Genomic DNA, 25,654 nt, shown 5'->3' on the forward strand with positions numbered 1-25,654 from the left:
TGTGGGAAAAAATCAGCGCTGGTATCAGCTGATAACCTGAGTTTTGGTATCGTGGGGAAAAAAAAGTTGCATAGTCCATCCTTAGATGTAGTGTGCAACGCTAGAAGAAGCAGATTGCACTGTTACAGTTTGTTGCTGAGGGGTTTCTCACTGCTCATTCCAGGGGATGGGTCTAATATCTGGTGTTTGAGATTATATCATCGACATCTTGTTACCTCGTTATAGCATTATTTCTGCGGTGGGATTTTCTGCTCTATGTATTGTTCAAGCAGTCTACCCTATAGAAAGGATAGGGAAGTTTTTGATTTTCCTATCATTTCAAGTATATTGTTTCTACTGCTAATGCAGTGGGTGGAGGAGGAGAGGAAGTGAGGGAAGTGACTGAAAGTGAAACATTAGACAGGGAGTGGGAGTGTTTGATAAGAAGAAGAAGAAGAAGAAGACCAGGAAGCGACTTTTTTTTTTTTTCTCCCTCTGTGTTCCTCCGAGAAGGTTCAGCTGAAGTGCAGTGGGATTATGGGAGGGGCTATCACCGCTCGTCTGCTTCCCTCTTCACCACCATCGCTCACATCTATTTGCCACTTCTCCTCTCCCCTCGTCAATCTATCATCTCCTCTTTTTCTCGTTGCTCTATTCCATCATTCCCACCTGTGTTTCCTCTCCCTCTCTTTCCTTTTTTTGGCACGAACCCTGCTCGTATTCCTCCGGTATCTATATCTCACCATTTTTTTTTCTTTCAGCCACCACCTCTGTTTTCTGCAGAGTGAGAGTAAGAGAACAGACAGAGAGAGTGAAGTCATCCTCGTCCCTGATAGGCAATCGGAAAGAAAAGGAAGGAGGGAGGGAGGGACGGAGAAATGTAGCTGCAGCAGCTCCGCATTCTGCCTCTCACTGCTGCTGTTGACTTGATGTAATCCTGTGGGATTCAATAGGAAAAAAATCGATCTTGATTAGTGTAGAAACTCCACAGCCAGCATCTTTTGTTCTCTACCTTTGGGCTCCCTCTGGGAATGAATCGCTTTTTCCTCGTTGCATTTTCTCGCTTGCTGTTTCTCGTTCTGTGAATTTTGCACATGAAACAAACCAGACACAACTCTCTCTCTCTCTCTCTGTCTGTCTGCCTGCCTCTCTCTCTCTCACCTCCCACTCCATCCCGCTGCTCCCTGCCCAGTCAGAGGTGTGAAAGTGAAAAGTGGGAAGGTGTTGAAGGCGTGGAATTGTACGTTTGCCTCGAATAAAAGAAAAACCCAGTCCACCTGTCTCGTCAGGTCAAAACAAACACACACACACAGTTGAACACTCGCTTTATCTCTACTCTGCATCTCGTCCGCATTAGCCAGGCTACTGACACGGTTGTAGGAATCGCATGTCAGTCACTCAGTCAGTCCGGAGTGAAACATCTTGACTGCTAGTTGATGGATTGCCATGAAATGTGATACGGTGATTCTCAATCTTGGAACAGACCTCTACTGTATCTTCCCCTGAGAGTGAATGGTAATAACTTTAAATAAAACTCTACAGAGAGAATGTATTTGAACGGCAGGTGTGAGCCAGGTGTCATGGGAAAGCATTTGGGACTTATCAACTGCAATTTGATTTCATTAGATTTTTGCTGGCTGATTTTTTTAAGCTTCACAAACTGCAGAAATTTTGTAAAGGTGTTGAATCAAGTAGCCTCAAGTGCATGCAATAGAGCAGTTTAATAGTTTTACTGATCGATGTGATGCCTATAACTAAACTGACCGTGATTTTTTTCACCTTGCTCCTCTCTTACATGAATATTTGGGGGAGCGTTTAGTCACATTTATGTCACATTTGTTGTGTTGTCGTCTGTGAGGTTCCTTATTTTTTAATTTAGTCTTGGTGCAAAGGTTTTAATGTTGCTGTTTATTCCAAACAGTGCCTGCAGAGATTCTGTGGAGATATTAGATTCACTCACTTCAAAATAGTGATAAACTTTATATAATAATATAATGGATTTCAGGTTAATGGTGTGAGATTTCATCCCACTTGTCAGCTTCTTCTGTCATGAATGCGATATCAGAATGTGATAAAGAAATCCCCGGAACAAGTCTGCTTGCCTGTCAGTGACATGTCGACCTCTCTCGGCCTCTGTGGGAGTCGAAACCTCCCCTCCCACTCAGCTTCCGTTTTCCATTATGTTTCCATTTTGCGGCCGTCCACTCCCCCGGGGGTCGCGGTTCTGTTAGCTCTGCTCACATTGTGTGTTGTAGTACTTTAGCAGCAAGATGGCCGCCACTGAGTCTCCCCACCATCTCATGCCCAGGAATGATAATGAGTAGCTTCAGGATGCTTTGTTTTGGACGACTGACTGTACATAGTTCAGGGAAAGTGAGAGAGAGAGAGACAGACAGAGAGAGAGAGAGAGGGAAAGAGAGACAAGAGGTGAGGTGTCATAATGATGGGATACATGAACATGTGACTGAACTCATTACAAGAGACATTAATGGAAAGTGAAGCGCAAGGACGAGAGGGACAGAGACAGAGTGAGAGAGAGAGAGAGAGAGAGAGAGAGAGAGAGAGAGAGAATAATCATCTAAAATAAATGGTCAGTGGACAAACAAGGTGGAGAGAGAGAGACATACTGAAGGTATGGGAGAGAGAGGTCATGATGTCACTGAGTGTCTCCTTGTCAGAGCAGCTGTGTCCCCTGTCACTGTCTGTCTCACACACACACACACACACACACACACACACACACACACACACACACACACACACACACACACACACACACACACACACACACTGGTTTGCCTGTGCGTGCACTTCAATGTTGTCTCAGACTCCAGAGTGGAAAAGATTAGTGATTAATCCAACAGTTGATGGTAGGGATGCGCAATATTGGATTTTTTTTGCCGATATCCATACACCGATATTTTCCAACTCATTTTGGGTGATTGCTGATGCAGATACTGATATATATGCACATGTAGACTAAATGATTAATTGAACACATACTCAACAGATAATGAAAATGCAGCCCTATCAAATTCTCAGTCTTATTTTTCTGATGATATAATCAGATATTTCCTGATTTAAATTATAGTTTTGATGGTGGTTTTATTATATTCTGGCAAAGGTCCTGTATGACACAGATTGCATTAGAGAGGCCTGACTTATTTTGTTGAATGAAAAAAGCATAAACAAAACACTTTGCTATCAGTACCTGACATCATTTTGCTACAAGTGGCAAGGAAGCAACTTTTTTCACTGCAGTTTATTGTCTTTTGGGCCCATTTTAGAGTTTCTGTTGTCTTCTAATCCAGTGTCAAACTGAAATCACTGCAGAGAAAAAGAGATTTAAGATTTATCACAATGTATGTTGTGTCGCAGGAGAAACATGAGACTTTAGATTGTGTCTTTTTTCTTCTCAGTGTAAACATGATCAGCTAATGCAGTTGAACAGGTTTGAGGTTTATTTGGGTGTAGATGCAGTTCTTTTCTCATGACCTTTCATGGTCCTCTGACATAAAGGAAGAAGAAGCATTCCTCCATCTATGTTCTGTCCATTGGAGGTCTTTCCTCTTCTGCTTTCTCTTAGTTGTGTGATTCTGAACCTTTATTCATGGCTCACAGTGGATAATGTGTATGACTGTTCCTGATGTGTGTCTCCTCCTCCTGCCTGTCCTCTGCTTCTGTAATTACACTGACTCCTTCCAAAAACGTTAACATAGCTTACAGTTGTGGCCGAGGGGATGTTCTGTTGACCATAGAAGGCACTGGCCTGCGTGTCTTGGATTTCTCTACATAAGGTCCCTGCTTTTATATTCTCCAAAATATGGTTTACGTATCTGACTGACCAGCTGACTGGTTGACTGAAAGGTCAGCTGGCTCACCTGCTGGGCGGCTGCTGGCTGACTGATGGTCTGCTGCTGATGAGTGGATTAACAGAAGGACTTTCTGGGCTGCAGTCTGCTTTGTTGGCTGGATGACTGATTGGTTGGCTAACTGCCTGGCTAAATGACTGGCCGCCTGGCTCAAGCAGCAACCCACCGGCTGGCTGACTGACTCAAGGGATTGGCTGCCTGACCGACTGACCCAATCATCTTTACAGACCATCGAAACTCCTGCTGAACTCTTTCAACAGCCTCAGCAGTTTCGAACAAAGTAAATATCAGGCAAATAGTTTGTCGTCGTGCACCAAAAGGCTATTGTCCTCTCACGAAACCCCCCTGCTGCTTACATAAACACATCCTAAGAAAACAAGTGTAGCATGAGCTCATCTGTCTAACACAGGCTAATAATAATCTAGTAAGTAAGCTAGCTTTCATTTTTAACTGCAGGAAATACAGACTGGGTTTAACCTTTTATTAGTAACATCTGAAAATGAAAAAGAGTTGTAAAATATAACCACAGAGAGTGGTGATTATGATTATGATTATGTTTTGATCCAGAATGATACTTCTGCTTTCTCAGGATAGTTTCCAAATGACTGACCGCTTAAAACTTCTGCTTTAAAAAAAAAAAAAAAAAAAAGTATATGAGTTCAGTCCCTGGTTGACCAGACATCAGGTTCACTGTGCGCGCTGTATTTCAGAGATTGTGACACTGAGCCGGAGGTAAACACGTAGCGGTTGACAGCGATTTCTTCTTTCATCTTTAAATGCTGAAATTGGTTGATCTGCCCTTTAATCTCTGGGACTTGACTCAGAAATGTCAGCGGAGACGGCGGCTGCCCATCATCTGTTGCTTCTGCGGCAGCGGCGGCAGATAAGATGTGTGTAATATAATGTCTTCCTGCACCGAAATGTTTCAGTTCCTTTAAAAAAAAAAAAAAAAAAGAAAATTCATATCTGCTTTGACATTCAAATTTATGTTTATTGATGACAAAAGATTTGAGAGAGCATTAGACAAATGTGATCAAATTCTGCTCTTAGAAATCTGCGCCTGCCGTCTCTCAAATGTGGACTTGCAGACTGAGTAGCACTCAAATCTATTGTTATTAATATAATTCCATACAAACTGAAGTTGACAGTCGAGACAGTGAGGTAACTACCTGAATTGGAAAGCGTTAATATTGAAGAAGAAGTATTTATTATCTCTCCCACTATTGAAAGACATTTCTTGCATAACTTAACCTACAGTCTGTCATTTTTGAGATTTTGCTCCACATTGAATTCTGCTGTTAACAATCTTTTGTTGCACTAAAGCCAACGTGAATGATACAGCTGCTCCAAATCTGCACTACAAAATGCCAAAATGTCACAAGCTTGGATATGAAAAGCCAAACAGTTCCTCAGAGCTGCTCCTTTGTGGACATATGAGGTTGCTGCAGTTCTCAGGTTGCTTAGGAGTCCAAGCCGCAGCCACCCGTCACACTCCTCCTTATCGACCGGCCATAATAGTAGTGAAAATGTCATGTCATGTCAGCCCCGGTCGGCCCGCGGGATCAGACGCACGGGCTCGGCTGATGCAAAGCGCTCGCAAACAAATGTCACACAGCCTCAGTGATGCTGCAATGATTGAGAAATAATCGCTTGATCTTGTTATGTGTCTGAATGTGTGTCGGAGTCTGTGCTGTAATATCCTGAGTGTGTGAGAGGGTGAGATGGTAGTTTGTTCTTGGCTCTGTTATCATCAGGCTGTATCTGCATGTTTGTCTGGAGTGATACTGTATCAGTTTATGAGACTGGTTTGGACAGAGTCGCTTTCCTTGCTGGGCTCTACAGCATGTCTTTCATAGATGAACTGGAAGCCAACAAACAGCTTTTCACTGCTTAGGGGAAAAAAAATTATAGCTTTGGTTGATGTGATTTTATTTTTACTTTTAACTATTAACATAAGCTTGATTCATCACACTATGTTTTTGTCGAAGCTTTAAACATTATGCAGATGAAGTGTTAAAATCATTGGCAGGTTCTTCTAAAACACAGTGGAAGAAGCATAAACATTAGGCAAATTTATTACCATTTCAGATGCCAGCAAAGAAAAGTCCAGTCCCTACATCCTCTCAGGAGCTGCTGCACATCCAGCAATAAAGACCATGTCTGAATTTATTTTGCTGTTTGTAGCAACACAGCAAAATGTGTTGCAAAGCAGAAGCCAAAAACATTTCAAGCAGCAACTAACATTATTTCCTTTATTGAATGCAGATTATCTTTTTGATCAATCAATTGATTGTTTGATTGAAACAGCTTTTAAAGAAGGACCGGTCATGCAGTCATGAGTGATCTGGTGCTTGTCGTTCAATGAAACCTTTTATTTATTTATTTATCTATTTTTTATTTATTTATTGGGACCATGTACAGTGTTAAATGTAAATGTTACCATTTCGTGTGCTGTAACAGAGTTAGCTTATAGCTAAAAAATTGTTTGTTTGTGAGTTGTTGTGTTTTGTGCTGCTTTGTATGTACTTTGTTGTTGAGTTTCATGTTGTAATGTGTGCATATCTATTGTTGAGTCTTGTGCAGTTTCATGTGTATTTTACTGTTGAGTTTTATATATTTTAAAAGCCCATCTAGGGGCTAGCTTGGGCTAGCTTAGGCTTAGCTTAGCTTAGGCTATGAATGTTGTTGTATGTGGCATAAGTTCATGCTATATACTTGTCTCTATACAGATAAACAAAAAGAGTAAAAAATAATCTATAAAATGTCAGAAAATAGTAAAAAAAATGCCCATCATCATTTCCCAGAGATATCTTAAAATTGCAAGTGGAGAAAAGAAGAGCGAAAGAGAGAAAAACAGCAAATCTTCACATTTGAGAAACCAGAAGATTTTTGCACTTTTTACTGCTCAGCTGAAAGTTTAGTGTAAAGTTTGATCACAATGTGGGAGAACTCATATACTTAAATAGAACAGCTTACAGTTGTCTTTTTGAATACCAGTCTTTTGTACTGGTAACATGATTGAAATTGTATGTTCTTTACTTAAAAGGCCCAATAATTTCAACCATAGACTTGGAGTACATGGTGCAACGGCAATGCAGGGAGGAAGTCAGTGTATTTGTGGTTCGAATGAATTGATTTTAAACTTGTAAATGGATTTGAGCTGCTGCCCATCATTTTTCAGACATTCGAGTTCTGTGATGAGTGAATGGAAACTGTTTGCAATTCATAAGCAGTGCAGGCCTGCAGGCCAAAGGAGCAAGTTACTTTTGGGCTTGTGATTCTAATCATACAAGAGTAAACCAAATGCATAAAATCAATACGGCAGAAAATCCATGTACATTTTAAATGGCTTGCACACTGAGAGTGAATACATTTTGAAAATCACCTGCCAACATCACCATTTTTCCAGGTGACCTCATTATGAAAGCTCAATAGTAACAGTTGTTTACCTGCCAAAGTGTTTTGCTTCTAATTTCCCATCCTTCCTCTGTATGTCCAGCTTTAACAAACTGACCAGAAGTAAAGGGATTCATATTGTTTGTTTGGATCTACTTCATTAGTTCATATAATTGCTTCCTCGTCGCCTCACAAGCAGTAACAATGTATTAACTCCACTCTGATGAGTCTCTCACTCCAACTCTTTTTATAGGATGAAGAGGAAGAAATTAAGCTGGAAATCAACATGCTGAAGAAGTACTCCCACCATAGAAACATAGCCACCTACTATGGAGCCTTTATCAAGAAAAGTCCACCGGGCCATGACGACCAGCTATGGGTGAGTTCATCCTACATGTTGTTGGCTAATTCACCTGAAACTTCAATCATTCTTCCATCACTCCTGACCAATCACAACCTCTGAAGGCTTGAAGTTGGCCTTTTGAAAGCAAAGTTCAGAAGCTGAAGACAAACCTTACATTAGGCTTGTGCCAATTGGCAATAGGATCGTATATTGATTATTGAAGGGATGATCAATGATTGGTTTTTCCTACACTGATATTAAAGTGATTTCTAACTTGGATTATTGATTGATTATTGATTGGATTATGATCTTAAAAATAAGATAATAATGTGAAACAGAGCATGATGCTGTGATATTGTAGCACCAAGCACAGACACACAGATGCATGCTGTGACCTAACTCCCCCCATCCCCTCCTACTCCTGCCGCCCCCTTGCGATCGGATCTCCTATCGGTGATCTCAAGTAACCATGATTGGACGATATGAAAATAGAAATGATCACCCAACCCTACCTTACACAATGCATTTGTGAGAAAAATGGAGCAGATATACATGTCTTACATTAATGAGGAAAATCTTTAGAGAGAGAAAAACAAACCTAAAAGCTGATTTTAACCAGTTTTTTCAAAAGTAGTTAGATTTACGCATTAAAAATCTTTCTTAGAACTTTTTAAAATTGTAATGAACATATTTATTAGTGTACATTTTTAAAAAAGCTCTGTCAGTAGTGACTGCAGGCATTACATTAAGTAGAGATAAGGAGGTGGTGTAGCTACAGTATATTGGGATTGTATATTAAGGTAATATGCTTGCACATTCCCCATCTGTTGACACACTTTAATGCTCACAAACAATGTCAAGCTGAAGTAAACATGAATGTTTTTCCCCCCGTTATTACAGCTCCCACTGTTCTTCATATTAGAAAAGAAAGAGGAATAAACCAGGAGACAAGAGAGCATTACAATAAACAAAACGAATCATAGAAAAGAGAAACAAGACGGAGCAGGGAGAGAGTTAATCAGAAAGACGAGAGGCAAAGAAAGCAGGGAGGAGGAGGAGGAGGAGAACAGCAGTCAGAGATTTATGGCAGCTCAGTTTGTTAAAGGCAGGATTACCTCGTTTTATGACCCCACAGCTCTGCTCTTCCTGGAGAAGAGAAGTCTCACTCTCACTCCACAACACAGGCTGGTATTTGTTTTTACAGCTGCCTCCATGACCCCTTTTCAGCCCACACTGTTATGGCTTCACGCTGTCTGCTGTGTGCGTGTGTATGTGTGTATGTGTGTGTGTTTTATATATTTGAAGAGTCCTGTCTGATGTAATGCGTAAATATTACGCTTAATTATACTGTGCACAAGTTAGATTATTTTATGACTTTTCATACATACCACGTCTTTCCTTTATATCAATTTCAGACAAAATATTCTTGTTAATATCATGATATTGAGCCTAAATATGCAAAAGAAGGAGCCTTCCAGCTATGAGTGTTATTGCAAAACAGTGATGAGGACGCTACAAAGTGGAGACATACTGCATAATACTGCATGTACTCCGACTGTAATATAACTTATTTAACAGTATCAGTGGATATGTTAGTGCTCATATTCCTTCATATTAAGACCACATTACCCATCAGCCTTTTGCTTCCTATCTCCCATCACAATCCCTACACAGGGTGAACATATTAGAAGTGATTTTTTTTCCCAATCAGCCTTTCACTTCCTCTACTATCTTCTGTTAACAGATATTTGTTACAAGAAAGCATTTTAATTGCCTCTTTCTGGTTTTGTGGCTTAAAGCAATCCAGATCTGACTGAAGAAGTCTCAAAAATGGAAAGTTCAAGCTGACAGTTTTCTTGTTGAAGATACAAATGAATGTAGTCATGGTTTATTAATGTGAAAATGCTGCATGTAACACCTTTAGCATATGGTCTGTAGCTGGCAGAATGATGGAGTGTGTGTGTGTGTGTTTATGTGTGTTTAAATGTCCTCAGTCTTCTCCGTATCTCTTCCTCTCTCTTCCAGCTGGTGATGGAGTTCTGCGGTGCCGGCTCCATCACAGACCTGGTGAAGAACACCAAAGGCAACTCACTGAAGGAGGACTGGATCGCCTACATCTCCCGAGAGATCCTCAGGGTCAGGAGTCCTTTCACAGCCTTCCAATGACAATTTCACTATCAGAGTCAAACGTACTGTAGTGGAAAAGTGTTTATTTTGCAGTAAAGGCTTGAAATGTCTTGTGTCTGGCTGGACTTGGCTGTTTCCTAAATGTTCACAGACAACAAAGAGTAAAGTTGAGTTTTGTTGCAGTGAGTTTGAAGTAATATGTTGTTTTTTTCGTTTATCTCTACAGGGATTAGCTCACCTGCATGCCCATCACGTCATCCATCGTGACATCAAAGGACAGAACGTGCTGCTGACTGAAAACGCTGAGGTCAAACTGGGTATGTGCCGATTTTATCTTGGTTGAATTCCCTGTTGGTCCAAACCGGGCCTGTAGACCGCGAGCATGGTCTGTGCTGAGGTTTGGACGGCTACACTGAAAAAATACTGCAGCATGGAGCTTGAGTCAGCACCAGTGTCTTGCCAACTAATGCTTTTTCAGTACTGGTGATGTTTCGTAATGTTCGCATAGATGCACAGTTGCAGGCTGTTTAAAAGTCTCACTCAAAAACACAAATCCTTCTCAAACTTTTAACATTTGTTTGTCAGCTCAAAGTTTTGCACAAATTTAATTTGACTATAAAATAACTCTTTTCTTTTCTTTTTTTAATCCTGTTGCAAATGATCCTGCAGTATTATCATACAGTATGTCCATTTGATTCACAAACAGAACCTACTCGTTGGATAGTTCACTGCGTTACTGCATAATTGAGGCTCTTCTAATCTAGTCTGATAATCAGACTGAAATTGTGCCATCAAGTCTTTATTCAGTCTGACCAGTCAGACAATGTCTATTTCAGATGGATTATTATTTTGCTCTAACCAACCAAGTAGTGAGTAATGAATCCGTCTTGCTGACTTTTTGGCATAATTTTAAGTGTTATTATTTATCATTTAGTTATAAATTGATTTACATCAACCTGTATCGCTGAGTTAATCTCACCCAAACTTGTTGCTGCTGGTTTTTTGTCAATATTGCCTTTCATTATCACACCTAAAAAACTTTGATTGGAAAAAGCCATCAACAAGCACAACTATCAGATTTTTTTGAGGACAATGATTCAGCGGTCTGGAACCAGCCTACCTTATGAATCCCTATGATGAAAATATGTATGAAAGTCAATCAATTATTTACAGGCCCTGCTACGCCCCCTTTGCTCTTATAACATTTGAGTTTTCCACTGGTCAATCATGTTGTTATTTTTTTAAATATCCACAATTAGATTACTATTTGTTATCAGGCTACTCTTGGTGTCCTGTGTATAAACCACTTCTCCACCGTGGACACAACAAAACACACATTCAGCTAAAAGGAGCCTCGTAACACAACAGCAGTTTAACCTTGAGAGTCAAACACATGTGAGCACAAGACTGAATCTTTTATGTGGCTTTGGGGCTGCTGTTTTTTTTTTTATTTTTTTTTTTAAGAACAAAATGTATGATCCAGTAGTTGAGCACTGTCAGTAAAGTCCCAAATTTATTGGACAACACAAACAGAACACATGAAACTCCATCAGGATCACTGCTTTTGATGGACCAGCAATAATTGGTTTAAATCTTCTCTTTCTCAGTGGACTTTGGTGTTAGTGCTCAGCTGGACCGGACAGTAGGACGAAGGAACACCTTCATCGGGACGCCTTATTGGATGGCTCCAGAGGTCATCGCTTGTGATGAAAACCCAGATGCTACCTATGACTACAGGGTAATGACAGACACTATATCTGCTCTCTTATATTGACAACAGAAAACTTATCAAGGTGAATGTTACAAAATGGTAAAATAAATACAATCCAGGTCAAAAAGGGGAAGACTTATTTCTGACAGAACATTTTCTGAGACGTTTTTAATGTTTTTGATAGATTAATATTTTGACTTTGCTAATTTGAAGCCTCTACTGTAGGTATCTGTTCATAATGGAAAGGCCAGTAGCCAAAAAAGGCACATATTTTCCCACAGCTGGATAGTTTGGGGCTTTTTGCACTGTTTTTGAGTTTTCTGTGGCTGAGACTGCTGCTGCCACCCCACTACAGTGGAAGTAAAAGGTATTTGGTTTGTGGTAGACATACCCTCTGAAGAGAGTAGATCATGGATTATACAAATTAACAAGGACATCATCTCTGGAATCAAACTTTGCTGTAAAATAGCCTAAAAAGTGTCAGAAGTCATAGTTTGGTCAGAGTTCACCACTCTGTAACTCAAAGTTACAAAGCTTTTAAAAGTTTGAAAATGCACCCCCATATAGATAGTGATCTCGTCTGACTGATGTTATCTTCTGTCCTCCAGAGTGACCTGTGGTCATGTGGAATCACGGCCATAGAGATGGCTGAGGGAGCTCCCCGTAAGTACATATCACATTAAGCTGAAGGTGGTTGGTTTGGCATTTTTAAAGCATTTAATCAGATATTGATATAATTACTGTTCACAAATGAGAATAATACTGGCCTCTATCAGCCTCTGCTTTGCATGATTTATTGTATGCCACTGGGTTGGTCAGATTTGGAGGGTAATCTGGTGGATTGCTTTATGGCAGCAAAGAGGAAAAGGGTGCTGTTTTTTTTTTTTTTTTTTGGTCTTTTTTTACAACTTCTGCTGATAAAGCTAAAGCTTTTAGAGTTTCTATTGATGGCAGACAGAGATGGAATGAGTGGGAAAAATGACTTTCAACACTTAAACTCTTTGAAAAATGCAAGCAAGTGGTGAACAAAGTGATGGAAGACAGAGGCTGCTGTTCAAATTAACCTCGGCCTTATCTGTTAAAAGTGATCATAACAAGGTATCACAGTTAATTTTACAATAACAATATCGTATAATATAAAATAATATATAACAATATCTTTTAACCTCAAAATAGCATTTCAGCTTCAGCCCTACAGTGAAAAAGCCTCATTATTAACTTTAACTTTTTGTTCAACCTGTTAATTCCTATTTCGATCTGTGTTTTTCTTTTCCTCTAGCTCTTTGTGACATGCATCCAATGAGAGCCCTCTTCCTTATTCCAAGAAACCCTCCTCCTCGACTCAAGTCCAAAAAATGGTGGGCTAAGTTGTCACATTATTCACTTTGTCAAAAGTATCATATAAACTCAACTCCGAACATCACATATAACTGTCCTGTGCTTACCTGGCAGGTCAAAGAAGTTCTTCAGCTTCATTGAAGGCTGCCTGGTGAAGAATTACACCCAGCGCCCCCCCACTGAGCAGCTGCTGAAACACCCCTTCATCCGGGACCAGCCCAACGAGAGGCAGGTCCGCATCCAGCTCAAAGACCACATTGACCGGACCAAGAAGAAGAGGGGCGAGAAGGGTGAGTAGTCGGGGGAGATCCGCAGTGTTGGAGTGTTTATCACTGCTGTGAAACTAACACTCGTCCTCACTTTCATCCTGTAAACAATAAGAGTGCTGTTCTAAACCATACAGAGGAGGAGGGAAAGGAAACAGTGAAAGGAGAAAGCTTAAAAAGGGAACATTTTAAATTTAATTTAATGTTTTTCCAGACAATTACATATTTTCTTGTGTTTCTTGTGTCTCTTAATTGAAACATTTATAATATCATTTCACTCACTTTATCTCAGAAAAGAAGACCTGAAAAAATGTTGGTTGATAATTTCCCTCCAAGTTTCCAACAGTAACCGTCTCATACATGTTGTGGTAGGTCTGGGCTGACGTTTGAATGCATTTTACTCAGCTGTTATATTATTTTTCCATGCTAATCCACAGATGAGACTGAGTATGAATACAGTGGTAGTGAAGAAGAGGAGGAAGAGGCATCTGAGCAAGAAGGAGAGCCCAGGTAAATGTATATATATCATGACAATGCATATGAAACTGGAGAGTTGTTGGTGCTTAGTTTGCACTGCAAGCTTCTTGCTCTCCGTGTATGCAAACCAGTAGATGTGTGTCTCGTCAAACTTCACCACAAACAAGCTGAGCATGAGCTGAGCACTTCTCCCAATGCAAGAAACTACCATATTCTAGTTCTGATCACCAAAACCAGTTCTAAATCTACAGCCAGAACATTAAATCTTTGCATAATTTGTTAAAAACAGTAACAGAAATAAATATTCAGCGAATAAAAAATCTTAGAAACTTAAAAACCTCCAATTTGCTTCCTACATGCCCATTACCTCTCTATGAGCTAACAGGCCTCTTGCTGTGTCCTATGTACAGCTCCATAGTCAACGTGCCCGGTGAGTCAACCTTGCGCCGTGACTTCATCCGCCTGCAGCAGGAGAACAAGGAGCGCTCGGAGGCTCTGCGTCGCCAGCAGCTCCTCCAGGAACAGCAGCTCCGTGAGCAGGAGGAGTACAAGCGCCAACTTCTGGCTGAGAGGCAGAAACGTATTGAGCAGCAGAAGGAGCAAAGGAGACGGCTGGAGGAGGTGAGCACACAGGCCTCATGAAGTACTTCTCGTACCTCAGTCTGAATGAATCCAAATCAGATTTTGCCTGTATGAATGCCGCCATAGTGGAAGTCTTCAGCTTAGGCAGCAGTGGTTGTTTACAGCTGGCTGCCTTGTTGAAAAATTCTGCTTTTTTTACTGGTGGGTGGCTTGAGAGGTCACACAGACCAGAAATATCTAAAACACATTCAGGAAATAAAATAAAGTAGACATGTGTCTTGTTTTCTTGTATGCTTTTCCATCAATTGTGTGCAGACAATCCTCCATCTGTGGTTTCCAGGATGTGACTACACAGCAGTGTCTATTGGCAAAACTCTATATTGAAGCCATATCTAAAATATATATCTTATTTATCAAGCATCACAGGATCTCTCCAAGGAGTCACACTGAAAGTTTGAATAGGACTAAAAATACTTCTATTTCAGAGAAGGACTTGAGTTATTTATGAAGCTTCCTGCACGCATCCTCAACAAGGAGGAGAGGTTCTCCTTTGAGCGAGAATGACATCATCGGCTTACAACAGTGAGAAGCTTAAAAGGAAATGGTTGATATTTTCTTACCTTGTGGATTCATCACATTCAATATATGGACAGGCTGATCTAGAAGATTTGATGGAGGAAAAACATTATAAAATACACGATTTACATCACAGAGGATGGATGTGTTGTGCATGTATGATAATGTACTGTAGTCAGGCTCAGGTAAAGGGAAAGGAGCTTTTAATACATTTGGACACATCTGCAGCTCTAATAAATCCTGGTGGAGGTTAAGATAAATTGCTAAATAGAAAGCTCAATAAATACAGGCAACCATGATTACTCATCTTTAGTCTGAAAACCTAAACACACTTAAACTTGTCAGTAACTTGGATTTTTCTGAAGCCTAAAATAACATTACAAAGCTAACTTTCTGTGCACTCAGATTGGAGATTTTTGCTTGATGATTATATGTAATAGCCTGCGAAATCAATTTTAGGCTGCACTGAAAAAAAAAAATTAATTGGTGTCCCCAGAGGATGAGTTTCAAAACCCTTTCTGTAATTATCCTTTATCTCTTTGAGCTGTAGTCCTTTTCTATTAGTGTCTGCGTGAGCTCGGCTGCGAGCTCGGCAGCATTTCCTCCTTACTTAAAGGAGGAGGAGAGAGGAGGCAGCGGAGGGAGGAAGAGATTTGTAAAGAAATGATTATAAATTTGGACAGAAGTAGATTGAACTCAAATCTCAGGAAGGAAAGGAAGAGAGAGAGAGAGACCTAAATACTCTGTAAGAGGGACTCGGAGAGGTAGAGATGAGATCAAACAGAATTAGAAAATGTAAAATGAGGCAGATGTGGGCATATGTTGGTTCACTACACCTTCAAAGGTGCGAGGCCTCTGTAGCAAGGGAGAGGTAATTTTACTTTTGCTCATGTTTCCCCGCAGCAGTCACAGCTCGAGGTGCTCTTTTTCATTCATGATTCATATGAGTGCTTGTAGCTGAATCAGCCAGTAGAAGCCACAGTTGAACCCAGGCCATGTCAGAGACACCACACTACATGTGCGCTCCTGTTGTGATTGATTACCTCTTGTGGAATCCTGAATGCTGAGCACAGACTGTATAGAAACATGATGTGTCACGATACTGCAACCACAACACATGTCCTGCAGCTTTCACCGCACCTTTTCATGAGATGATGACAGACAGAAATCACTTTAATTTCTTCATCTGTCTGCTTAGAGAGTCAAGTGTTAGATAACTGCCTGTCAGACTTAAAGTTTTATTCTGATTAAATGATTATGTCTTCATGCAGTGCTTGAAATGTTGACATTTTAACTTGGTCCCTGTCACTTCAGCTCATCCACTGTCTGTATGTATTTAGATTTTCTCCACTGGAACGGGTACATACAGGCTGCATTTATTATGCTGGTGTCCTTTTTCCATCCCACAGCTCTCGTTGCTGAAATACTGATTATTATTCAAGCCACTTGAAAATCCTTGACATTTTATGGCTTTAAATTAAATAACTTAACTGTACATCCTTGAACAGATTAAATTAAAATAAAGCACTCATATGAATCTATTTGCCCGACTGTTTTGACCTTAGCAGCAGGTTTCAAATGAATATTGGATTAACTAACTATTATTTTCCAATAATTACCAATTAATCTTCTGGTCATTTTTCTTGATTTAACAATTAATAAGTTTTTTTCTATATAATTTCAGAAAAAAAGTTAAATATGAAATATTATAGAGCCCAAGATGATGTCTTCAGTTTGCTTGTTTTGCCAGACCAACAGCTCAAAACCCAAATATATTCACTGTACTATAATATATGACAGAGGAAAAACAGCAAATCCTCAAAATTAACATACTTAAACTGAATGTTCTGAATTTTTGCTTGAAGTGATTCATTGTCTCAAAAGTGTGTTACTGTTTAACATGATAAGTAAGCACAACTATTTGTCTCCATGGTCCAATGAAAGAAATGTTTTTTGCACTTTTAGAATCTTATATTATCATTTGTAATAGTGCTTATTTGTTATGCTGGCAGCCCGGGCTGATTGGTGGATATTTGCTAAATTTGTCTTAAGAAAGTTATAGAGTTCATGAAGATGGATGCACTGTGTAACTGTCAAAGTGACCATTAAATTGAGTAAACACCATCAATAGTATCTTGGTTTACTCTATAATGTACCCAGGGGCCGTCTTCTATTTTGACAGCCTGTGTCTCATTGTGTATGATGTAATAATGCTGCTCAGTAAAGCTGTGGTGGCACCAAAGGCAGTTAGGCGAGTGATGACAAATCTGTTTGCATGTTCTAATAGAAGTTTCATGAAGGTCACATACAATCACCTTATTCATGCAGCCCAAATCTGAATAATACTAAAAACTCATGCAGCTTTTGCTTTCACAATCTGAACTCTGTGTCACATATGACTTGGCAAAAATCAAAAACTGGGACACCGTCAGCTGTTGACATGAACTGGTTTCTTTGGTAACTGGTCTCCTGTGTTCACCCGTAGCAACAACGGCGCGAGCGCGAGATGAGGAGGCAGCAGGAGCGCGAGCAGCGCCGGCGTGAGCAGGAGGAGAAGAGACGCATTGAAGAGATGGAGCGACGCCGCAAAGAGGAGGAGGAGCGCAGGAGGGCCGAGGAGGAAAAAAGGAGGGCCGACCGAGAACAGGTAGGAGCCAGGAACATGGAGAGAGAAATGTTTTCAAAATCAGTTCAACAAGCAGACATGTGGCGTCTTATTCATCTCATTCAACCTCTGGAATCAAAAGTAAAGCAATAACTATAGAAATTAGATGATGTTTTTGTGATTTGTAGTTAATAAATGATTTGTAGTTTGGAGTTACAGCTATTTTTTCTGTGTTTTTTTTTATTGTGGCCCAAATTGAATGAATTTACAGAAGATTTTCCTAAAAATTGTGCCAACATGAGTATTTATTTCTGTGTGAAATTTACAAGCTTGGGGGAAAAAAATTGCAGAAGTAATTTGTACACGTTTTGGCAAATTGGTTAATTCATTTTTGCAATAGCAAGAGACAAAATCTTGGAGGGACTGATTACTGAGAGATGGGAGGATGTTTTATTGGTATTGATATTGAGCTGTGTATGATTGACAGGAGTACATTCGCCGTCAGTTGGAGGAGGAGCAGAGGCACCTGGAGATCTTGCAGCAGCAGCTGCTCCATGAACAGGCCATGCTGCTGGTGAGTGTTTGTCTGTCCTGTTTAAACCTGGAACATCAGGCTGACCTACATTTATTTTGTCCTTATGAAAATATAGAAAGTTCTGTTTTCTTTGTCCTCTTCCTCTGCCTCTCGAAATCTACAATATTTCCTAAATGTTATTTCCATCATTTTCTATATGTCCCGAGTGGTTATTTTTTCCATAGCTCCCAGGTTGTTACATTTTTTTAATGCAGGTACTCATTATTCCTCCGTGACACAAACTTTCCTGTTTCTGTTTTCCTTCTGATCTGAACAGAAACAAATTATTTGGATTAACTTATGATTTTTGTAGCCCCCAGGGGAGCCGTTATTAGCTGAGGTCAAAACCCAATAAGCATTCTCAGATTTTTGCTGGGGAAGTCGGGATGTTTACAGGGCCCTTAGTGATGGTGATGATGTCGCCAGGAAACTAGTCATCCAGCAGGAAGTGAGGGTTTCCCCTGTTTTCATTCCAGATGTTCCAGACATTGAGTAGGACAAGAGTCGGGTTATTTGGGGAGAGTTTGTATGACTTGATGTTTTTCATTTTTGAAGGATTGTTGTCCTCCTGGGGTTACAGAGGATACACAAATAATGTAAGGATATGAACACTCATATCCCCACTTCCAGGCTTCACACCATCACTTGTCATTGGCTGAGCTCTCTGGTCCCAGCACAGTCACCATTCATAAAGTTTTCTTTACATTATGTTTGGCTTTCACACTTGGATACTGTTAGAGCTGATTTAAAGTATTCAAACACTTGCTTTGACCTGATTTAACCTCCTGCTTTTTATGGAGGCAGCAACAAGCAGATGTTAAAAAAAAAAAAAAAATCATTAGTGTTTTAATAGTGCAATGGTTAAATTACTTTTCACAGAATTTAACTGCTCCACCAGACCTGCAGTTGGACACACTGCACATTTGCTCCACACGCTTGCTGTTGCCGTAGTGATGATGCTGAAGCTGTAGTTTACGCCTGGCATCTCGCCATCACAGAATCGTAATGAGGATTATTTCTGTGTGCTGACCACATCAGAGCTCTGGAAACAGCAGTATTTTGGAACACAGTGGTGACTGCTGATACTTTACAGCGAGAAAAACATGTTTCCTTGTAGATTTTCGAAGGAATGTGGTTTGCTCTCACGCAGATCAAGTATGAATGTTTGGGGGTCTTCAAGGGATTTAAGTTGCTGTGGTGATCTCATCTAAAGGGCCGCCTAAAGAATTAAATATTTAAAGGGGTACTCCAGCAATTAAGTATTTGTCCTTCATGTTAGGGGACTTGTGAGAAACAGATTAAATAAAGATAAATCAAAATCCAAGAGGCTGATATATTCTTACTTTTTTTACCTAAAATGGGAAAAACCATAATGCCTACATTTCCCGTAATGCAACTAATAGCATGTTTCCATTAGACCTTCCCTGCCTTGTAAATACCCCCATCTTTTAAACCACAAGCCCCCAGTTTGTAACACTGAATTTCTTTTAAAAATGTGCAGTTTCTTACAGAATGAGTAGTACTCCTCATGATGAGTTAAACGATCATCATGTGTAAAATCAGTGCAGTGCCCCTTTAAGAGCCACACAGCTGTGGAAATGGTACAACTTTCCCAAAGTTTTTCTGTCAGCGGCTGTGGTTCAACTTGACCCTCCCTGTACTCAGGAGTATAAATGGCGGGAGCTTGAGGAGCAGCGCCAAGCCCAGAAGCTCCAGAGGCAGTTGCAGCAGGAGCAGGCCTACCTGCTGTCCCTCCAGCAAAACCAGAACCTGGATAGTAGCAAGCAGAGCGCCAACCCCCCACAGAACCTCGAACCCGAAAGGGTAAAGCCCCCGCAGAGCCCTGAACCCGACACAGCAAAACAACAGCACAGCACTGACTCTGAGAAGATGAGGTCCAGTCAAAATCACAGTCTGGAGAAAACTACAGACACCAAGCTACCTGTCTCTGACCTCCAAGGCCCCACCCCCGACTCTGAGCCAATCAGAGAGGTGAACCCTCGCAGCTCATTGCCGTCACACTGACTGCTGTAGAATGCTTCCTCTGCTTGTGTGTACTCACTCCCACTGCTTCGGGTGTGCTGTGTGTACATGGTGATGGCTACAGTAGCTGCTGGTGTGGGATGTGTAACGCTTTGTAGATTAGCTGAGTGACTAGAATTTATTAACGTCTCTTTCTAAACCCGTAGGTCTAATAATTAAACAGGTCCAAGATACATTGATACGCCAGTGATGTTGGACCAACAGCAGAAGAGTATTAAGATCTAGAGGACTCCTCTCTTGCTTGATCCCTTAACAGACAGACATTTCTACTACAAATCAATAATCAGCATGTCAGGCAACCCACTCATGTGCTCAGTTCATCCCAAACAGTGGATATGATTTGTTGATAAATCAATACGAGCGTTTGCAGTTCCGCTGCTTCAGTGGGATACTAAAATTCAGAGCTTGAGTTTAAAGATACACCAGAAAATGACAGTTAATGTATTCAGACTTGTGCTGCGTGTGTAATTGATTCAATTTATGTGCAGCACAGTCAGTTTATTGAAATCACTTGTCTGTCACAGCTGAACTCAACTGTGAATATTACACTTTACCATCAATGGAAAATTAATTTCCTTCAATTATGATAATTGATTTAATCATTTTAGTCAATTATGTAAAAAAATGCTAAACAATTTTTCTTTTTTGGCTGCTGATTACACTAATAAAAGTCAACATAAATCATTTAGTTCAGATTGTGAGATTGTTAAAAAAAACAATTTACAGATGAAGCAAACAAGCATTGTTAAATTAATATATAGAAAAAAAGATGTTGCTACTGTAGTCCAAAACAGGGTTATGTTTGATAAAATATGACTTTTTCCACAGAATTATCTGATGGTTGTGATCCCATGTTGATGTACAGATAAGTTCCCAAGAAATTTCTAAGACTGACATGTGTTTATAATTGGGGATTGGGGATTTATATGCATCATGACTATATAATCTATTTTGACCACTTCCTGTGTTTTTGAAAGTAAAATACAAAAGTATGCCACATTACACAATGAAAAATACTTGATAACTCTATATAATCTATTTTGACCACTTCCTGTTTTTTTGAAAGTAAAATACAAAAGTATGCCACATTACACAATGAAAAATACTTGATAACTCTTTAATTGATGAGGTCTACAGCCTAATTGTGGGCTCAAAGGCCAAAAACAGTTGTCAAAGCCAACAATCTTATGTCTGATCTTATCATTTTAGAGTTCTTACCTCCTGTTTGAACCACTTTGGAGGAAGAGTTTAGGATGAACTGCTTACCTGAACGGCTCTTCCTCCTCAGTGAGGGCACTACTGCTCCTTTAATTAGCCTCACTCTTGTCTTTGCCACCATAATACTGCAGTTACTCTAATAACAGACCACCTCATTAGTCCTTAGTATGACTCCTTGACTCTCTCTTTTTGGCATCGATCCTGCTGCTGCCATTTAGCACTTGGTAGGGGAGGAAAGGAAGGGAGACATGAAGCAGATCAAACAGCAACTGTGTGCATGGGGGGGGGGGGGGGGTTCTGGTTTGTTTAAAGCTACTAGAGGACAGGTGGGGTTTTACCACACAGGACAAAAAAGCAAAAACTGCCAGAAACTCATTCATGTGATCTGAAACACACTCTGGGCAGCCATGTTGGAGGATGCACTTGGGCAACAGTGGTTGTGAACAGCGGGTTTATCACAAGTTGAGTCCTATTTTTGTAGCTAATAACAACATTGTAATCGCTAAGTTCAGTGCTGAGATCTTGGAAAATGGCAACATCGCAAAAAAAAAAATCAGATAGGGAAAGAAACATGAGCAGTCAGATGATCAGACAGGTTGTAAACAAAAGGACGTTGTTGTAGTGATATCATCGTGTTTCCAGATCTCAGTAGTTACTCTGTTGAGTAGAATATCACCGTAACAGATAGAAATGATAGCCAAAACTATGGTAATAAGACCCACATTGTATTAAATCTGACTTATCCATGAATTTCTTTACTGGTTTTGATTGGAAACATATTTCAACACTCGATAATCTGATTCTGCAGTTTTTTACAATAATTTGTCAGTGCTACATCAGAGCTGCGCACATCTGAAAAGGATCAAACCCTCTGGCGAATAAGAATGGACTATTCTCTTATACTTTTAAAAACGTGTTTGCCATCTAACTATAATCTCACTAGAGATATTTTTTAATCGTAGGGGAGTTCAATGAAAGTTCTGTTAAAGAGCAGCCATTTTCAAATTAGGATCATATAAGTGATTGGATTTTCAGAGTAAGGAACACTTTTGAGACAGTTTAAAACATGTCACAATTGTTTAATGTTGGTGTACAAACTGATTTTCAGCCAAAATGTCACTGACTCCTCTTTCACACACAAACAAAGCCTCAGTACGTACTGGGAATCAGTGTCCTGGACCTCAAGTGTGTATCCTAACCTTTCTTTTTTCACTGTGAATGTTTTCTTCTCCACATGAAAAATGCATGACACTCTTTGCTGGTCGTGTTGCTGTTGTCCTACTAGCAGGGATGTGGGAATATTGTGGCAACAATAACACTGCTGCCCTTGAGAAAGTGCTTTATTGTTCCTGCTGGTGTGCCTGTTTCAGCAGATGACTTTCTGATGTGCCTGTACTACTGCTGGTACAAAATGTCTCTGCTCTGCGGGGGGAAACTAACAAACCGTAGCGCCTGATGGCTTTTGTCCATTTACCCTCCATTTTATGTCCTCGCACACATTGACATGTACTCTCAAACCACAGCTAATGCTTCTTTGTGTGTGTGTGTGTGTGTGTGTGTGTGTGTGTGTGTCTTCCTTAGGCTGATGAACGATACCGGAAGAACATCCAGGGTTCTCCTCAGTCAGCACAGAGCAAACCACAGCAGCCTCCAGTGCCGCCACGCTCAGAGTCTTCCTACCCCAATGGGAACTCGTCCTCTGAGGCGCCGGCCATGCACCGGCCTGTAGAACCACAGGTAACCACCGTGACCTCAATCCCCCCCGCCCCCCCATCCCCTTAAATTATTCCTCCTACTTTACTTTCATGGCTTTTGTACACAGGCAGCATTTTGAGTTGGTGGGTTGTGGGTTGTTTCTGCCACAAAAACAAGTCCAGTGGTGCTTTTCTCTTGCAGGATTTAGCTGTGTTATTGCTTATTGGGCAGATTGAGACTCTAAGGCTGAGCGTGAGGAAACACCAACATGCTCTCTGAGACTTCAGGTCTGCTTGTTTAATGACATTTACTCCAGACAACTGATCTCCTGAGCCTTAGTAGCAGACATGACTCATAAGCTCCTCAAACAAAAAAAGTAAATGCACGTGGCTTCATATGATATGCTTTTAAGTCATATGATACCTGCCTCCCTGTTCATACTTTTGTCAGACAAATGTCTGTCTTGCTGTTTTCTCAACCATCCTTCTATACTATTGGGACTGTAATGAGTCTTATGTTTTTATTTCAAACTGAAGATTTCCTGATGTGACGTTACATTAAAACCTTTCCACTGGCAGGTTGTATTGTAAAGAGGCTATAGTAAATGCTGACTTAATTATCAAGGATTGGCTGTTAAGTCTTTATTCAATTTTGAGTCCTTTTTTCCTCACTTACTTGTTAGTGGACCAGTTTATAGTGTTGCAAGAGAGGACTGGTAAAAGATGATACAGCCGCAGCAGGTATCCCAACTAAATCCTGTTATTTTTCATTCAGGTGAAAGGAGTGGAGCTGCAACTGTAATTTCCTTGACAGAGACAATGGCAGTAATGCTTTCTTGAAAATCTTTCATCTTGAAATAGCTCTTCTGAATAAACTAACAACTCACAACCAATCACATGACCTGTTGCAGGTGACTCTGTTTTGGTAGGTGCCACGATTTAAAAATGTCAACAAGTTCAGCTGCTCAGGCTGCAAATACTAAGAATCAAATTCAAATGTAGCTTTTCTTTTTGGTTGTGAACCTGCCTTTTCTCCTGTTTGAACAGACCAAATCTGATTTTGTTTTGAGGACATTGTGACCATTACACTGCCAGTGTGTTGGGGTTCATTTATGGTGCTGTTATTCACTTTGCATCATTCACTGCATGGTGTCAAGTGAAGCCAGTTAACGGGAAATTGTGAAATCAGCCTAGTTTGTAACCTCACATCCATGTGGCAGTACCCCTCATCTCCACTGACTCTAGATGTTGCCTGTATCACTTAGTCATAATCTAAAACAGTCTCTCTCTCAGGTGATTCTCTTTGCTCTTGCCCTGTTGACTGGATGTCCTGATAGTGATTATAAACTTGATCTAGAAGTAGATGTGTTCACTAGTTGTGGTTCTTTTCTCTTATTTCCTCTTTCCTAAGTTGTTTCTAGCTTAACTCTTTCAGGTTGTTTCATCTGGAGAATGGATCCAACTATCTGCTGTTGTTGAACGTCTCTAGTCTCCATTTAAATACAGGGTTGTCATCAATTCTATTTCAATTCACTGCTTTAAAATTGTAAATTGTGAAACTGTGTTTCATCTCCGAGCTAATGGCAAAATGCGCATTTTCATTTTCAGAAACAAGAACAGAGAAAATTTTATGACACCACAAAGAAAGTGGTGGTTTCTGACAAAAGTTTTTTTTTTTTAAATCGAAAAGTCTTCCTTTTTACAAAAAAAGTGGTAATGAAAAAGAATTGATCCCAACCCTGATTAAACACCCTTCTCCCATGATTAAGTCTTTGATTGACAGGATGTCCTCCTACTCGTCAAGCCAAACAAAACTACTTTCACCAAATGTGTAATTATTACAAAGTCACTTTCCCCCCAAAATTTGCATACATGTCTGTGTGTGTGTGTGTGTGCATATGCGTGTGTGTGTGTGTGTGTGTAAACATGAGAATGTTTGTCTGGTGGTATGTTGGGGGTTTGATCTTCTCTGCTCTACATGCTGTACCTCCTCATTGTGTGCTGCTGATTAAAAACATCCATAATTCATGGGCACCCAGATTTGCAGCAGGGTGACTCAGACAGTATTAGTCATCTTCTCAGCAAAGAACTCAACTCACTAAGCATGAATAATCGCAGTTCATTGAAGTCAATCTGTTTGGAATATGTGAAAAGATCAAATTATGCAAAAATGAAACTGTAACTTGGTAAAATGGGGTTGGGGTGATGATGTAATTCACTAGTGCGTTATTAAGCATGTGGCATAATGTTGAAAGTGGATTAGTCAGTTTTCTCTCATTAGCTACGAGTCATCAAACTCAGATGCAGCGTTGTGTTCTAACATGTCCTTGTTACATGCTCATACTAAACTGTGTACTGACACAAACGTGGACAAGTTCATTTTGAGGTCCTCTGATTAGGGCTAATTAAATAAAAATGAAAACTGCAGAATTACTTTTGTGTCAAAATAGCAAGAAGCTGCAGTCACAAAGTGTATTTGTTGCTAAACCTGATCTTATGGTGCTGGACACAATTTCCAGCCCACAAATTAAACTGTGCATTGTAAGAGATGCTTAACTAGCATTACAGTGCAGTACATGTATTTTTCTTTTCAACAGGTTTTCATACCTAAATGACAAAACAAGCTTTTCGTCAGTGCCTTTCTAAATGACCCATAAGACTGTTCCAAAAACAACTCATATGAGCTTAAACTGATCTGACACCTCTGTGGTAAAGTTCTGGTTCAGTTTAGACAACAAAGACTACTAAGTTGAGGTAAGAGGCTCGTGGTCACAAAGACGGTTGTAGGAAGATTGCATTCATAGTTATAAGAAAAGAAACCAAGACGAGATGCAAACTGCCGTCTCCATTGTC

At 40.1% G+C, this 25,654-nt stretch overlaps 1 protein-coding gene across 11 annotated transcripts in view; it reads left to right on the plus strand.

Annotated features, from left to right (window-relative positions):
* map4k4 (mitogen-activated protein kinase kinase kinase kinase 4) overlaps nucleotides 1-25,654 on the plus strand; it is a 95,401-nt gene that overhangs the window by 48,571 nt on the left and 21,176 nt on the right. For 7 of the 11 annotated variants that reach the window (XM_044364958.1, XM_044364965.1, XM_044364959.1 and 4 more), the window contains exons 4-16: nucleotides 7,501-7,626; nucleotides 9,616-9,726; nucleotides 9,944-10,034; nucleotides 11,325-11,455; nucleotides 12,037-12,091; nucleotides 12,708-12,786; nucleotides 12,881-13,056; nucleotides 13,470-13,542; nucleotides 13,920-14,130; nucleotides 17,153-17,314; nucleotides 17,760-17,846; nucleotides 19,512-19,838; nucleotides 22,689-22,844. In XM_044364958.1, coding sequence (XP_044220893.1) covers nucleotides 7,501-7,626; nucleotides 9,616-9,726; nucleotides 9,944-10,034; nucleotides 11,325-11,455; nucleotides 12,037-12,091; nucleotides 12,708-12,786; nucleotides 12,881-13,056; nucleotides 13,470-13,542; nucleotides 13,920-14,130; nucleotides 17,153-17,314; nucleotides 17,760-17,846; nucleotides 19,512-19,838; nucleotides 22,689-22,844 — 1,785 coding nt within the window. The remainder of the gene's footprint in view (nucleotides 1-7,500; nucleotides 7,627-9,615; nucleotides 9,727-9,943; nucleotides 10,035-11,324; nucleotides 11,456-12,036; nucleotides 12,092-12,707; nucleotides 12,787-12,880; nucleotides 13,057-13,469; nucleotides 13,543-13,919; nucleotides 14,131-17,152; nucleotides 17,315-17,759; nucleotides 17,847-19,511; nucleotides 19,839-22,688; nucleotides 22,845-25,654) is intronic. The other 4 variants (XM_044364962.1, XM_044364964.1, XM_044364968.1 and 1 more) reach the window with 1 other exon arrangement.

The sequence above is a fragment of the Thunnus albacares genome, chromosome 11 (assembly GCF_914725855.1).
Source record: "Thunnus albacares chromosome 11, fThuAlb1.1, whole genome shotgun sequence".
Taxonomy (NCBI): Eukaryota; Metazoa; Chordata; class Actinopteri; order Scombriformes; family Scombridae; genus Thunnus; species Thunnus albacares.